At 47.4% G+C, this 16,186-nt stretch overlaps 1 protein-coding gene across 3 annotated transcripts; it reads right to left on the bottom strand.

The window, feature by feature from the left end:
• Window positions 1-11: 11 nt before the first annotated feature.
• Window positions 12-7,842, bottom strand: RPP14 (ribonuclease P/MRP subunit p14). 3 transcript variants are annotated; one of them, XM_073350890.2, is made up of 5 exons: window positions 7,651-7,842; window positions 6,218-6,302; window positions 4,693-4,769; window positions 888-966; window positions 12-98 (listed from the first exon to the last, which is right to left on the bottom strand). In XM_073350890.2, exons 1-5 carry the CDS (start codon window positions 7,809-7,811, stop codon window positions 42-44), a joined length of 459 nt encoding a protein of 152 aa, XP_073206991.1. In that variant the 5' UTR covers window positions 7,812-7,842; the 3' UTR covers window positions 12-41. The 3 variants fall into 3 exon arrangements, with proteins under 3 accessions (XP_073206991.1, XP_073206992.1, XP_078709659.1); XM_073350891.2 differs by lacking the exon at window positions 7,651-7,842 and adding an exon at window positions 6,403-7,254; XM_078853533.1 differs by lacking the exon at window positions 7,651-7,842 and adding an exon at window positions 5,791-6,124 and having other exon boundaries at window positions 6,218-6,489.
• Window positions 7,843-16,186: the final 8,344 nt, after the last annotated feature.

Here is a 16,186-nt window from a genome sequence, read left to right as displayed (position 1 = left end):
CAACTTCTGCTTCTTACAGCCCAACCTTGTCTCCTGTGTATTCAATCCAATACGAGTTCTCTACTGTTCCCAGATAACGCAAGGAGAAATGGAGAGGTCTGGTGAGAAAAAAGAGACGCATTATGAAAACATCACACATACCAAACAGTTTCCAGCAGACAAGATAAAAACAACAACAACAAAAAAAACCCACAAAGCAAAATTAGAGCAACTTAAGCCAACCATGTTATTCAACTATCCCCTTGGAGACCAATTCCAGCTCCCAGACTCAGGTTACTGAAAGTTACATGGCAGAATGAAGTGAAGCATTTCAAAAGGAACAAGCATTGGGCTCTGGAGTTCAAGTACAATGGGGTTTCAAGTGGGTGACTGACAGTGGGGGAAAAACAATACAAGTTTCATCCAGATGTGGGCCAAAGACAAACTGTCATGGAAATTAGTTTCCTCAAAAATCTGTTAATGAGATCAGACCTGACCTCATTGTAGTAAATATATAAAGTGATGAAATTCAGACACAAGAGTCTAGTTTTACAAGATCGGATCTATGTGGGCCCCCAGAAGGAAAGAGGATTCCCAGCATCTACTTCCTCTCAGACAACCCCAGATATGACAACAGGTGATTGTTACAAGCACCATACAATATAAAGAGAGACATGGACATGACAATTTAAGTTGACTGAATGTCAGTAATTATAAAACAGACTGATTTAATCTCTCACCAATCTGTTTCACACCTATCTTTAAGGGTATTTAATTCTAAAAACTGATCAGTTTTTACACAAGTAAACCATGTCTCTATTAAGAGGTTTTGTGTACTTGAGTAGGCCGAGTAACCCTAAAGAGCATCAACATTCAGGGGCAGGTCCCAGAGTTCCCCAGGACTTTACCTGTATCACTCTAAAAGCACACTTCCTGTTCTGGTAGGAGCCCAGCAGTGTTAGAGCACTCCACAGCTTGACAAGGCCACTAAAGAATGACAAAATTAAATATATTATTAGGATTCACATGACTCAAAGGTTTTCCTGCTGTGTACACAGTTTAAATAGAAATCCCCTAAACAGAAGGAATAATGAACTCTCAACTGCACTTAACAGCTGGTAATTTCATCAGTGGGCTCTGGTGACAAGTTTGTGACACAATTACCCTTCAGTGTAGTTTGTCTTATCGATGGTTTGGAGTATTTAATACAATCAATGCTCATGGGTTTTGCCCTTGTCAAACCCTTTTTTTCTGGGCCTGTTTCCTGAACCCCTCTTCCCGTTCCTCTAATCTCCTTCCCTTCCCCACCCCCAATAGCTTCCATTCATCTTTAGTTCCCTAATCTCCCAACTGCTCCTGACCTTTTCCCACAGCAAGGGATAACAGACACCGGTTTGAGTACTGCATCATCCACACCTGGTCATTTTATGTTTTAAGACAGGAACCATATATATGGATCCATGTTTATCGTCTCATTGAGTACACATCAAGTTTGCTCAATTTAAGTAAAAAGATGTTTTAGTCTTTAACCTCCAGCCCTGCATACTCAGCCTAGCAAAGTCAAGCTGGGTTCTTTCTAGGTCATGCATGGTCATCAGTAAGAGATTCTGTGGGCCCAATTTTCCCTTCAGTGCCACCTGAGCAATCCAACTGCTGTCAGCTGATTAACCACAGCAGGAACCAGTTCTGTTGATGCACAAGTAACACTCTCCAAGTCACTCTAACTTACATCTGCAGAGCCAATGCAACTAGTACTGAACACTCACTTTTGTAACTAAATGCAGCAGACAGGACTACACACAAGAAGATGTGTCAAGACGTTGTGAGGTTTACACATCTGTGTCACTTTTTAGACCAGTGTCACCTTAACTATTCTGGACCTGTCACATTTTTAAGGTCAGAGTCAGAAAATAGTTGAAACCCACAAATGCCAATGGAAATTCGTTGTGTTTGAGGTGGTTTATTAGTCTGCCTTTTTACTGCTCTTTTGATTCCCAGTGCTCTATTATTTTTCTTATGGCTTGTCTACACTGGCAATTTACAGCACTGCAACTTCCTTGCTCAGGGCTGTGAAAAAACACACCCAAGCACAGCAACCGCAGCACTGTAAAGTGCCAGTGTAGACGCTGTACCAGCGCTGGGAGCTACACCCCTCGCTGCCTTGTGTGGTCGCAGCGCCCTAAAAAACCCCACCTCAACGAGGGGCATAGCTCCCAGCACCAGGGCATTGTTTACACTGGCGCTTTACAGCACTGCAACTTGCTGCGCTCAGGAGGGTGTTTATTCACACCCCTGAGCAAGACCTAAATTAGGCAGACCTCACAGTATTAACATTGAAAGATAACAGGGATGTAAAGACTGCTCTAAAAGGCCAGTTACTCGATTTCACACCTTAAAAAGGCATTTCACATAGCTTTTTGAAATGGAGATGAATCATTTACAGTTTTGCTCCACAACTAATTATCTTCCACGCCAGGTGCCAGGCACATTATTCAACCTGCTTTCTCTAACATGTAGCCGCGTGTACATTCTAAAATCCACAACAAAAGACACTATGCTAGACACATAATTTTCCCCAAGGAGAGGATGAGAGAGAGAGAATAAACCATGTCATTTAATGCACTCCTGGAAGGCACTCAGATACCATGGTGATGAGGGCAGTAAAAGAGTACAGTACAGACTCTCTAGAGGCCAATAAGGCTATAAGTGTCCTCCTCCAGACTTTTAAGCAGCCACTTGATAACTGAGAGTGAAAGGTCCCTCTTTCAGCAATGGATTGTCTTATATCAGTGAAGGCTGAAGCTTCTACCAATCCTGGGCCATGTGCCCCCCTAGGTATCTCTTGAAATTCAAGCAGAATTAGGGGGAAAAAAACCCAAAAAACTCCTGAGTGATCACTAAGCAGCATTCACATACATCCCAGAAACACACAAGAATCATAGAATCGTAGGACAGGAAGGGACCTCGAGAGGCCACCTAGTCCAGTTCCCCGCACCCATGGCAGGACTAAGTATTATCTAAGACAGTGGTTCTCAAACTTCATTGCATTGTGACCCCCTTCCGACAATAAGAATTACTACATGACCCCAGAAGGGGAGGGACTGAAGTCTGAGCCCACCCAAGTCCCGCTGCCCCAGGCTGGGGGGGCCAAAGCTGAAGCTCTGGGCGGTGGGGCTTGGGCCCAGGGCCAACACCAGCCTTGGTGACCGCCATTAAAATGGGGTCCCAACCCACAGTTTGAGAATCCCTGATCTAAGACCATCCCTGACAGGTGTTTGTCTAAGCTGCTCTTAAAAATCTCTAATGATGGAGAACAATTTTTCCTCCCTCCTCCTTGTAACAACTGTTTACATACTTGAAAACTTATTGTGTCCCCTCTCAGTCTTCTCTTCTCCAGCCTAAACATTTTTTCAATCTTCCCTCACAGGTCATGTTTTTCTACACTTATCACTTTTGTTGCTTTTCTCTGGACTTTCTCCAATTTGTCCACATCTTTCCTGAAATGTGGCACCCAGAATTGGACAATACTCCAGTTGAGGCCCTAATCAGCACGGAGTAGAGTGGAAGAATTACTTCTTGTGTCTTGCTTACCATACTCCTGCTAATACATCCCAGAATGATGGTTGCTTTTTTGCAACAGCGTTATACTGTTGACTCTCATTTAGCTTGTGATCCACTATGACCTTCAGATCCCTTTCTGCAGTACTCCTTCCTAGGCAGTCATTTCCCATTTTGTATGTGCGCCACTGATCGTTTCTTCCGAAGTGGAGTACTTTGCATTTGTCCTTATTGAATTTCATCCTATTTACTTCAGATTGCTTCTCCAGATCATTTTGAATTTTAATCCTATCCTCCAAAGCACTTGCAACTCCTCCCAATTTAGTATTGTCTACAAACTTTATAAGCGTACTCTCTATGCCATCATCTAAATCACTGATGAAGATACTGAACAGAACTGGATCCAGAACTGATCCCTACGAGGCCCCACTCAATATGCCCTTCCATCTAGGTTGTATTTCCCTAATTTGTTTAAGAGAAGGTCATGCAAGACAGTATCAAAAGCCTTAATGAAGTCAAGATATATCACATCTACCGCTTCCCCACTATCTACAAGGCTTGTTATCCTGTCAAAGAATGCAACAGACAAACAGGCTCAGAAAATCTGACCCACGAGGAAACATTAAACAGGCATGTTTAGTATTGGGGGGGAAAAAAAAAGACTGAAGGGAGACCTGATAACAATCAACTATGTTAAGGGCTGTTATAAAGAGGACAGTGAGCGACTGTTCTCCCTATCTACTGAAGGTAGAAGTAATAGTGATGAGCTTAATCTGCTGCAAGAAAGATTTAGGTTAGATATCAGAAATAACTTTCTAAACTAGAAGGGTGGTTAAGCACTGGAACAGGCTTCCAAGGAAGGTGGTGGAATCTCCATCACTGGAGATTTTTAAGAACAAGTTGGACAAACACCTGTCAGGGATGGTCTAGGTTTACTTGGTCCTGCCTCGGCGCAGGGCTGGATTTGAAGGATTTCCAAGGTCCCTTCCAGCCCTGCATTTCTAAGAAATCACAGCTATTATTTTCTCCCTTATTTTGATAGGAAACTGTCAGAAGTTGTAAGCGAGTTATTTTCAAATTAAAGGTTATTTACACATCTTATACAATTCCAGGTTGGTACTTGCGAGTACTGTATATGCAATCAGTGTCTCTTACCTGCTAGAAACTCTTAGTATTGCAGACAGGGTCTTTTCCTCATATGTTAAGACATCAACAGGCAAGGCTGCACCAACCTATGCACCAATAGGGCACTACTGTTAAATCAATATTATTCACGGCTTTAACAGCAATTTATGAACATATGATTTCCATGTTCTCCAGCTAAAATTCTTATTATTAGAGCAACTTTGTAATATCCAGCTCTTTTATGGCCCTTTTCATTCACAGATCTCAAAGCACTTTACAAAGGAAGCAAAAATCATCATCACCATTTTACAGCTGGCAAAACTCAAAGAGGTGATAGGACTTGCCCCACCTCACCCAGCAAATCAGTGGCAGAGCCAGGAATAAAACCTAGGACCTCTTGAGTTCCAGTCCAGCAGGCCATATTCCCTCCTGCTGTTTTCCCTTTGAAGCTCCATTGCAGCAGGAACAGGGATACCAGGACTTAAAGGAAAATGGCTGTTTTCACACCCAGATCAGTGAGTGTCAAATAGCACTGAAAGCAGCATCCAGGCTGATAGGAGGTACATTAAGGCTCCTACTTCAGTTTCTTGAACTTAAAAGCCAAAGTCTATGAAACAGCAGAAAGCAGAGAGAGAAGGGCTCTGAGGGAGCAGGAGGGAAATAATTTTAAATGGTTTCTTCCTTTCCCTTTATGTCCCATAAACCAAGCCTCCTTTCTGCTTAGTTTCAGCTCTGACTTTCTATTAGTAATTCTAATTTGGATAATACTATTCACTAAATTATGTTTTCTAAAGGATGAGCTGGAATCACTCATTAGACCACAAACCTAGAGAATCTTGGTTATCTTTTGAGGGGCCCCATCCACATACTGACCCAGCCTGACCATTTAGCTTCAGAGATCTTCCAGAATCACTAGTCTGCAATTCGGGGTGAAACAGCTTCCACACTAAGAAGTCAATTAGTCAAAATTCTTTGCCCTGCTAAAATTAATTTTAGGTCAGATGAATCATGCATGCAGCACAAGAAACCTCAGGGTTCAGAAAACTTTGAATACACATCAGAACTGCTGTGAAGATGGGATTTTCATATATTTGCCTACTGAAACAGAAGAACTGTAACATTTACTACCATTGTTAAAAGCAGCCTGAAGTCTACGGATTTTTTTTTAAATGTAATCATAGCATAGTAAATAAAGAACAAGGTGTTAAGGTGAAGAAATATCAGCCTCTGCCATTCACCAGCACTTTCTCCTAGACGTTCCATTTGAGATAATGGTTTTTTAAAAGTCAGCACTATTTATTTAGTGATTCTCCATCATGTGCAGTCTTCAAGTTGAGAGAGACGCTCAACTCAAACCAGAGGTATGGGCTCGATGCATAAATTATTAGAGGAAGTTCTTTGGCCATTATTATGCAGGCGCTTAGACTAGAAACTAGATTCTCTTAATGGTTGCTTCTGGCCCCTAAACAAACAAACAAACAAAAATCCATGAAGTTATATTTACAAGGAATTCAGAAAAGCGCAATCGTCAGGCACACAGTCAGTGATCCCGTACCTCCCCATGCAAGTCCTTCAGTGCTGAAAGGATAAGTTGCTTGAAATGAGCAGCGTTCAATCTAACTCCACCTTCTTGAAATTCTCTGAAACGAACAACGTTCACACGAAGCCTGATTATTCAAGTCCATGCACCTCAAAAGGGACGTTGTGGTCAAAAATGGGGGGGGGGGGAGCCGAACTTACAAGCAAACCTTCACGTAGTGGTGCTCAGAAGCGTTCTTGAACACGGTTCTTTCAAACGCCGCGGGCGCGGCCGCCCTCCCGCCCCCGAGCTGGGCCATGCGAGCCACGCGCGGACCCGGGAGGGGAGACCGCGCAGGCCGTGGAGCGGCGGCGGCGAAGGCTTGCGGCTGGCCCCGGAGACAGGCCAGGCAGGCTCCGGGAGCGGCCCGGACCCGCGAGCCCGCCAGAGCGGTGAGCGCCCGTTACCCTGCGGGCTGTCCGCGGGCCCCGGAGCCCAGCGGGTCCCGCCGGCGCCGGAGCCTCCCCCTGCAGCCAGCGGCGGGCGCAGCTCCTGGCGCGGCGGGCTCCGCGCCAACGGGGCCCGTCCGCCGCGCGCCGGGGCTGCGAGCTCTGCGCCTGCGCAGCGCCGGGCCGGCCTGGGAGCGCGCTACAAAGGCGCTCGCCGCCCTCGCAAGGCCTGGCCGACAGGGTGGGTGAGAACCGAACCGAACCGAACCGTCCCCGCGCTTCCAGCGTGCCCAAACCCACACGCTGCCCTCCTCGCCCGCTTTCTGAGGGGAGAAGCCCCACCGACCAATCAGCGAGCAGCTCCTCCTCCTCGTGGCCAATAAGAGCCACCCACACGGCCCGCCCCCTACGGCGGCCCAGCGGGGCCAGTGCGAAGCCGGAGAGGGGGCTGGGCGCTACGTTGGGGCTTCCGGGGAGTAGCAGGGGCGGCACCTTTGTTACTGTCGCAGCTCGGGGCGCGCCCGGCGGGAGGGGTCGACTCGGCTCTGCGCGTGCGCGATGCTGCCCAGCCGCGCGCCGCGGGGGCCTGCTCACGGTTGCTGGGCTCCCTCCCCCTCAGGCCGCCGCGTTGCCATGGGGATCCGACCCCGCCGCGGTGGGGCGCCCTGTGCACGGCTCCCCGGGGAGAGGCGGAGCTCGCGGCCCGGCCCGGCCCGGCCCGGGGCGGCTGCCTGCGAGGCGGGCCGGGGTCCAGGGCTGCTAAGTGACTGGACAGCGCGGCGCCGGGGGCGCGGGCACAAAATGGCGGCTCTGGGACCGGCGGAGGCGGGAAGAGAGAGGAGCCCGGGCTCAGGGCCGGCGCAGAGCAGAGGGACATTTCGGAGGAAGGGCGCGGGGTCGAAAATACACCCAGGGAGAAACAGGAGCCGGGCGAGAGAAAATCAACCCCCGCTTCCTGCCTCCACCGCCAGGCCTCAGGAGTCGCCTCCCCCCGGTTCTTCGCCTCTCGGGGCGCCTCACCTCGGCACCTGCAACTGCTCCCTCTTGTTCGGAAAGGGGGCGCGAGGGCAGGGGAGGCGTTGGGCAGCTGCCGGGGACGGGACTTTTCTCGCCTCCGGTCCGCTGCTGCGGCCCGTGCCCTCCTGTGCACACAGCTCAGTGCCCGTGTCTTGGCTCCTCATGCTGAAAACCTGGTCCTGCCGCCCACCCGCCCCGCATCTACCCTGCCTCAACTGCCACCGTCCCGCTCCTCCTGGGAGCCCTTTGACCGGCTGCGGAGCAGGATCTTGTGTGCTGAGCAAAGAGAGCTATTATGAAGACAAAGACTTAATGCCAGTTTAAATGTAGGCTCAGCATTTCTCAAAAATCAGGCCTAAAAGAACCCAGCCTGCAGAGGGAAAAAGCACCATTTTTAAGGGGAGAAAATCGGGTCTAGAGTCAGCACACAGTGTTAGAGCACCGCTAGCATCAGCCGTTCTGATCAGGGCTGGAGCTAGCATTGTTCCGAACACTGTGTGGATAAGGACTAAACGTTCTCATTACTTAACTATTATGAACTTCCTTTGGGTAGATAAAGGAAATAAATGAGGCGCTAGCTGAAGCATCTGATGTGGGGAACAAATGCTTGTCACACATAGTATCCTACTCTGCTACCCAAATGCATATAAGATAAATGCAGAGATTTTTTGCCCCAAAAAGGTCACGGTCACAGAGTCACAAATAACTTTGTACCCTGAAGCGAAGACTTCCTATAGTACTTAACCCTGTTTCTGTCATACAACTGCTGGCTGTTTCTGGAGTGGCTGTTTTAACAAACTCCATTCCTGTCACATCTACATTCCGGACAAAAGCGCATCTTGGAGTTTGTGGATCTGGTGCATAATACAAAGGACAGTAAGAAACTAGCGTGAACTTCAGGAGAGTTGCAAGAAGTAAAGTCTGATTCTGTTCTGAAAAGTAACCATATAAATGGCATACGGTGCTCTATTTGTCTCCAGATTTCTGAACAGATGTGCTCAATGTACAGGCAGAGATATTTAGTTCTTGCAGATTCAATCTGGTATCTGAGAACCCAGCCGCTCCCTCTGCTTCTCATACATTACCTGTAATAAAGGTCCCAAATTAGGCCCTGTACAAACCCACATCATGTCTTTATATGATGCCATCTGAATCACTTGTGCTAACTCAGTGCTTTCAGTGGAGTTACACAGATAGGACTGACTAAATATTAGTAAACTCCTCTGCTGAAGATACATAAAAGGAATACAGATTGCTCCCTATGAGCATGTTTGGCTTTGCAGGGCTGACCAGAGGAAAAAAAAAAAAGCTGCAAAATGTTAGTTTAGTTCTTAAAGTCAGCAGCTGTGTCTAAATATGTACCTGGAGCAAATCAGCTAAGCAAACATGGCACCTTCTCACAGCCACTTCTCAGACTAGGACCACACATTAATTTAGAAAATTCTGCTGCTCTGAAAAGCTTGTGGGAGTTCTTCTACAAAACGTGACAGTGCCAGAGTTTATGCAGCTCATGTGATCTCATCTTCTGTAACAAAATTTTATCTACATTTGTAAGTGTATAGCAGACGCAGGCAGATTTAAGATTCTCTTAATTTTTATAACCATCTAGGCAATATGATAGACCTTGTCATAAACATACAACTAAGAGTAGCATAAAATCCCTCCTTTACCTGTAAAGGGTTAATCAGTGCCATTAACCTAGTTGACACCTGAACAGAAGGACCAATGGGGAAAGAAGATACTTTCAAATCTGTGGGGGTGGAGGGTTTTTGTTTGTGCTTTTGTTGTTCTCTCCGGAGACAAAGAGAGAGACCAAGCAAGTAATCCAGCTCCTACTGAATGATACATATAAAATTACAGAAATAGTAAGTAATAGCAAGAAAATGTGTTAGAGTATCTTTTGTTTTAGCTTGTGAATTTTCCCTATGCTAAGAGGAAGGTTTATTCCTGGTTGTTGTTTTTTTGTAACTTTAAAGTTTTGCCTAGAGGGGAATCCTCTGTGTTTTAAATCTTATTACCCTGTAAAATTATCTTCCATCCTGATTTTACAGAGGTGTTTCTTTTACTTTTTTTTTTCTTTATAATAAATGTTCTGTTTTTAAGAATCTGATTGGGTTTTTAGTGTCCTAAAAACCCAAGGATCTGGTCTGTACTCACCTTTACTCTCAAGCCTCCCCAGGAAAGAGGGTGAGGGGCCTTGGGGGCATATTTTGGGGAAACAGGAACTCCAAGTGGTCCTTTTCCTAAATCTTTGTCTAACTCACTTGGTGGTGGCAGCGATACTGTTCCAAGGACAAGGAAGAATTCGTGTCTTGGGGAAGTTTTTAACCTAAGCTGGTAGAAATAAGCGTAGGGGGTCTTTCATGCGGGTCTCCACATCTGTACCCTAGAGTTCAGAGTGGGGAGGGAACCCTGACAGACCTGAAGGACTAAAAATACCTAAAGTCTCAAACTAGAAAATTTAAGAATATGTAAGAAATGTGGTAAGAGGAGAAACTTTCTGGATTGAGACTTTAGGATTTTTTATTCCTTCGGGTTTATCACATTGCCTAGATGGTTATAAAAATTGTTGAGAATCTTAAATGTCTGGAACATCAGAAAAGTACTGCTTATATCATTATGTCATATGGAAAGAACTGTGTATGAAAGGAAGACTTGCAGGAGAATACTAACTCTGTATGTGTGGTGAATGAAATGGATGCCCATAGTAAAGAAACAGTGTTCTGCATCTTTAAATTTGTTGAGAACTGTGCTGAGACAGCAGCCATTTTGTTCTCAGTGGCTCCTGCTGGTTCAGTGGAGACACACACAGTGCTATCTCATGGAGCCTTGAGTCTCTAACTTTTCTTGTTTGTGTTAATCTAACAAAAGTCCTTTAGCCAAGGTCACGGTTGCTCTTTGTGCATGGAAGAACGTAACAGCATACTAGCTGTGTTAGTGTGGGTAAGATTTTCACCACTGAATCCCTTTGCTGTTTGTATCTCTGCCTTCAGTCTAAAACAGTAGTTGCCAAAGCATGGGTGTGTGGAGTACGTGGTGGTTGTCTGGGGAGAGCTGGGTGGTCACACAGAGCTAGAATCTCCTCATTCCCAGCTACCACATTACATTGAAAACAGCTAAAAAGACATGCATGCTTTCCTGAAATTACTTTTCCGTCTACGCTATTGCTGTAGTCCCACTAAACCTCTGCATATAACACCTCTAAACAGACAGCAGGTAAAGACCCAAATGTGCCTTCCCTCTCAGTGGAGCAGACAGTGCTGGTGATAGTCTGAGGATATCCAGATTGGCATGGAAACTGGAAAGACAAGGGGTCCACTACTGGCCAGCACCACTGCTCTTGCCAGCTGTAGATAAGGTTTTTAAAGACTTGGTATGTCTACACTACGAAATTAGGTTGAATTTATAGAAGTCAGTTTTATACAGTTGATTGTGTGTGTCCCCACACAAGTGCTCTAAGTGCATGTAGTCGGCGGAGTGTGTCCACAGTACTGAGGCAGCCGTTGACTTCTGGAGCGTTGCACTGTGGGTGGCTATCCCACAGTTCCTGCAGTCTCTGCCGCCCATTTGAATTCTGGGTAGAAATCCCCGTGCCTGATGGGGCTAAAACATTGTCGCGGGTGGTTCTGGGTACATATCATCAGACCCCCGTTCCCTCCCTCCCTCCCTCCGTGAAAGCAAGGGCAATCATTTTGTGCCTTTTTTCTTGAGTTACCTGTGCAGACGCCATACCACAGCAAGCATGGAGCCCACTCAGCTAACTTCACCGTATGTCTCCTGGGTGCTGGCAGACGTGGTACTGCATTGCTACACAACAGCAGTTAATTGCCTTTTGGCAGCAGACGGTGCAGTATGACTGGTAGCCGTCAGCGACGTAGTCCTCGGTGCTCTTTTAATCGGGCGCCTGGGCAAACATGAGAGTGACTCAGCCAGGTCATTTTCCCTTGTTTCGTCTCATGGCGATTCAGTCCTACCAGCAGTACACTGTCTTTTAACCTCCAGCCAGCAGAAGATGATGGCTAGTTGTCATACTGCACCGTCTTCTGCCGAGCACCCAGGAGATGACGACGGCTAGCGGTCGTACTGCACAGTCTGCTGCCAGCAAGATGTATAAAGATAGATGAAGTGGCTCAAAACAAGAAATAGACCAGAATTGTTTTGTATTCATTTTTTCCTCCCTCCCTCCTTCCCTCTGTGAAATCAACGGCCTGCTAAACCCAGTTTTGAGTTCTATCCTTGAGGGGTCCATTCAGTTTCTCACAAAGCCACCCTCTTTGTTGATTTTAATTCTGTGTAAGCCATCCCTGTAAGCCATGTCGTCAGTCGTCCCTCCCTCCGTCAGGGCAACGGCAGACAATAGTTCTGCGCCTTTTTTCTGTGCAGACGCCATACCACAGCAAGCATGGAGCCTGCTCAGATCACTTTGGCAATTAGGAGCACATTAAACAACACGCACATTATCCAGCAGTATATGCAGCACCAGAATCTGGCAAAGCGATACTGGGCGAGTAGGCGACGTCAGCATGGTGATGTGAGTGATGAGGACATGGACGCAGACTTCTCTCAAAGAAGGGGCCCTGGCAATGTGGGCATCATGGTGCTAATGGGGCAGGTTCATGCGGTGGAACGCCGATTCTGGGCTCAGGAAACAAGCACAGACTGGTGGGACCGCATAGCGTTGCGGGTCTGGGATGATTCCCAGTGGTTGCGAAACTTCCGCATGCATAAGGGCACTTTCATGGGACTTTGTGACTTGCTTTCCCCTGCCCTGAGGCGCAAGAATACCAAGATGAGAGCAGCCCTCATAGTTGAGAAGCGAGTGGCAATAGCCCTGTGGAAGCTTGCAACACCAGACAGCTACCGGTCAATCGGGAATCAATTTGGAGTGGGCAAATCTACTGTGGGGGCTGCTGTGATGCAAGTAGCCAATGCAATCAAAGATCTGCTGATATCGAGGGTAGTGACCCTGAGAAATGTGCAGGTCATAGTGGATGGCTTTGCTTCAATGGGATTCCCTAACTGTGGTGGGGCCATAGACGGAACCCATATCCCTATCTTGGCACCGGAGCACCAAGCCGCCGAGTACATAAACCGCAAGGGGTACTTTTCAATAGTGCTGAAAGCACGGGTGGATCACAAGGGAAGTTTCACCAACATCAACGTGGGATGGCCGGGAAAGGTACATGACGCTTGCATCTTCAGGAACTCTGGTCTGTTTCAAAAGCTGCAAGAAGGGACTTTATTCCCAGACCAGAAAATAACCGTTGGGGATGTTGAAATGCCTATATGTATCCTTGGGGACCCAGCCTACCCCTTAATGCCATGGCTCATGAAGCCATACACAGGGGCAGTAGTCAGGAGCTGTTCAACTACAGGCTGAGCAAGTGCAGAATGGTGGTAGAATATGCATTTGGATGTTTAAAAGCGCGTTGGCGCAGTTTACTGACTCAGTTAGACCTCCGCGAAACCAGTATTCCCACTGTTATTACTGCTTGCTGTGCGTTCCACAATATCTGTGAGAGTAAGGGGGAGACGTTTATGGCGGGGTGGGAGGTTGAGGCAAATCGCCTGGCTGCTGGTTTCGCACAGCCAGACACCAGGGCGGTTAGAAGAGCACAGGAGGGCGCGGTACGCATCAGAGAAGCTTTGAAAACCAGTTTCATGACTGGACAGGCTATGGTGTGAAAGTTCTGTTTGTTTGTTTGTCCATGATGAAACCCACCGCCCCTTGGTTCACTCTACTTCCCTGTAAGCTAACCACCCTCCCCTCCTCCCTTCGATCACCGCTTGCAGAGGCAGTAAAGTCGTTGTTGCTTCACATTCATGCCTTCTTTATTCATTCATCACACAAATAGGGGGATAACTACCAAGGTAGCCCAGGAGGGGTAGTGGAGGAGAGAAGCACCAGGAGGGGTGGTGGAGGAGGGAAGGACAAGGCCACACAGCACTTTAAAAGTTTAAAACTTATTGAATGCCAGCCTTCTGTTGCTTGGGCAATCCTCTGGGGTGGAGTGGCCGGAGACCCCCCAACCGCATTCTTGGGCATCTGGGTGAGGAGGCTATGGAACTTGGGGAGGAGGGCGGTTGGTTACACAGGGGCTATAGCAGCAGTCTGTGCTCCTGCTGCCTTTCCTGCAGCTCAACCATACGCTGGAGCATATTGGTTTGATCCTCCAGCAGCCTCAGCATTGAATCCTGCCTCCTCTCATCACGCTTCCGCCACATTTGAGCTTCAGCCCTCTCTTCAGCCCGCCACCTCTCCTCCCGGTCATTTTGTGCTTTCCTGCACTCTGACATTGTCTGCCTCCACGCATTCGTCTGTGCTATGTCAGTGTGGGAGGACAGCATGAGCTCCGAGAACATTTCATCACAAGTGCGTTTTTTTTGCCTTCTAATCTTCACTAGCCTCTGGGAAGGAGAAGATCCTGTGATCATTAAAACACATGCAGCTGGTGTTAAAAAGACATTTTCTAGAACAATGGCTACACTCTTTCACGGTAAACCTCGCTGTTAACATTACATACACAGCACATGTGCTTTCGTTCCAAGGTCGCATTTTGCCTCCCCCTCCCCCCCATGGCTAACAACGGGGAACATTTCTGTTCAGCCACAGGCAAACAGCCCAGCAGGAACGGGCACCTCTGAATGTCCCCTTAAGAAAAGCACCCTATTTCACCAGGTGACCATGAATGATATCACTCTCCTGAGGATAACACAGAGAGATAAAGAATGGATGTTGTTTGAATGCCAGCAAACATATACTGCAATGCTTTGTTCTACAATGATTCCCGAGTATGTGCTACTGGCCTGGTGTGGTAAAGTGTTCTACCATGGTGGGTGGAATAAGGCTGCCCTCCCCAGAAACCTTTTGCAAAGGCTTTGGGAGTACATCCAGGAGAGCCGCAAATGCCAGGGCAAATTAATCATTAAACATGCTTGCTTTTAAACCATGTATAGTATTTTAAAAGGTACACTCACCAGGAGGTCCCTTCTCCACTTGGCAGGTCCAGGAGGCAGCCTTGGGTGGATCCGGGGGCGGGGGCCTGCCTCCAGGTCCAGGGTGAGAAACAGTTCCTGGCTGTCGGGAAAACCGGTTTCTCCGCTTGCTTGCTGTGAGCTATCTTCCTTGTCCCCAAAACCTGCTTCTGTGTTGCCTCCATCTCCATTGAAGAAGTCAAACAACCCGGCTGGGGTAGTGGTGGCTGAACCCCCTAAAATGGCATGCAGCTCATCATAGAAGCGGCATGTTTGGGGCTCTGACCCAGAGCGGCCGTTTGCCTCTCTGGTAGGCTTGCCTCAGCTCCTTAAGTTTCACACGGCATTGCTTCAGTCCCTGTTATGGCCTCTGTCCTTCATGCCTTGGGAGATTTTGACAAATGTTTTGGCATTTGGAAAACTGGAACGGAGTTCTGATAGCACGGATTCCTCTCTCCATACAGCGATCAGAGCCCGTACCTCCCATTCGGTCCATACTGGAGCTCTTTTGTGATTCTGGGACTCCATCATGGTCACCTCTGCTGATGAGCTCTGGCCAGCGTGGCAAACTGCAGGTGACCATGCAAACAGGAAATTGAAATTCAAAAGTTTGCTGGCCTTTTCCTGTCTACCTGGCCAGCGCATCTGAGTTGAGAGTGCTGTCCAGAGCGGTCACAATAAAGCACTCTGGGATAGCTCCTGGAGGCCAATACCATCTAATTGCGTCCACAGTACCCCAAATTTGATCCGGCAAGGCCGATTTAAGCACTAATCTACTTGTCAGAAGTGGATTAAGGAAATCAATTTTAAGAGCCCTTTAAGTCGAAAAAAGGGCTTCATCGTCTGGACGGGTGCAGGTTTACATCGATTTAACGCTGCTAAATTCGACCTAAACTCCTAGTGTAGACCAGGGCTTAGAGGACTGTTTAAAACACAGTTCTATTCTGATGTAACCATCTTCACTACTAAAATGTCAGAATACCTAGAAGCAATCAGCTCTTGGATTAAGAGCAATCTTCATGCTCAAGCCAGGCAAGACTGAACTGATGCTGGTTGGAAAGGAGAAACCCTTTAACGAAATGACCGAGATGTTGTTTCCACCTTCCACAGAAGGCACACAGGCCCCATTCACCAGAGTGGGATGAAGCTTTGGGGTCCTGTCTGACTCCTCACTGAGCTTGGATGGCCAGAAAGCATCAACATCTGAAAATGCCTCCTTTTACCCCCAGCTTATTAGGCAACTTCCTCCCAGATGAGGACTGGCTACAGTGATCCGTGCATTTCTTCTCAAGTCCCTCCATTAGCTCCCAGATAGCTCTTGATGCCAGTTTAAGACCTTCATCCTAATTTTCAAGCAATTAATGGATCAAGCCCCAACTACATCAAAGACCAAATTTTGATCAATGTACCTCCATGACAGCTGTGTTCCACTGGGATAGAGGCCTGCCTGCTGACTGTATTGCCTAAACTAAGATGTTGCTACTTTTTGCCTCCTGTTGTTTTTGCAGAGCCAATGTAATTACAGAGACGAGCTTGGATTCCAGTCTGGCTCACACATCTGCAC

The sequence above is a fragment of the Lepidochelys kempii genome, chromosome 7 (genome assembly GCF_965140285.1).
Source record: "Lepidochelys kempii isolate rLepKem1 chromosome 7, rLepKem1.hap1, whole genome shotgun sequence".
In the NCBI taxonomy this organism is placed as follows: Eukaryota; Metazoa; Chordata; order Testudines; family Cheloniidae; genus Lepidochelys; species Lepidochelys kempii.
The sequence above is the reverse complement of the archived record's forward strand: the minus strand, read 5'-3'. Positions and strand labels throughout refer to the sequence as shown.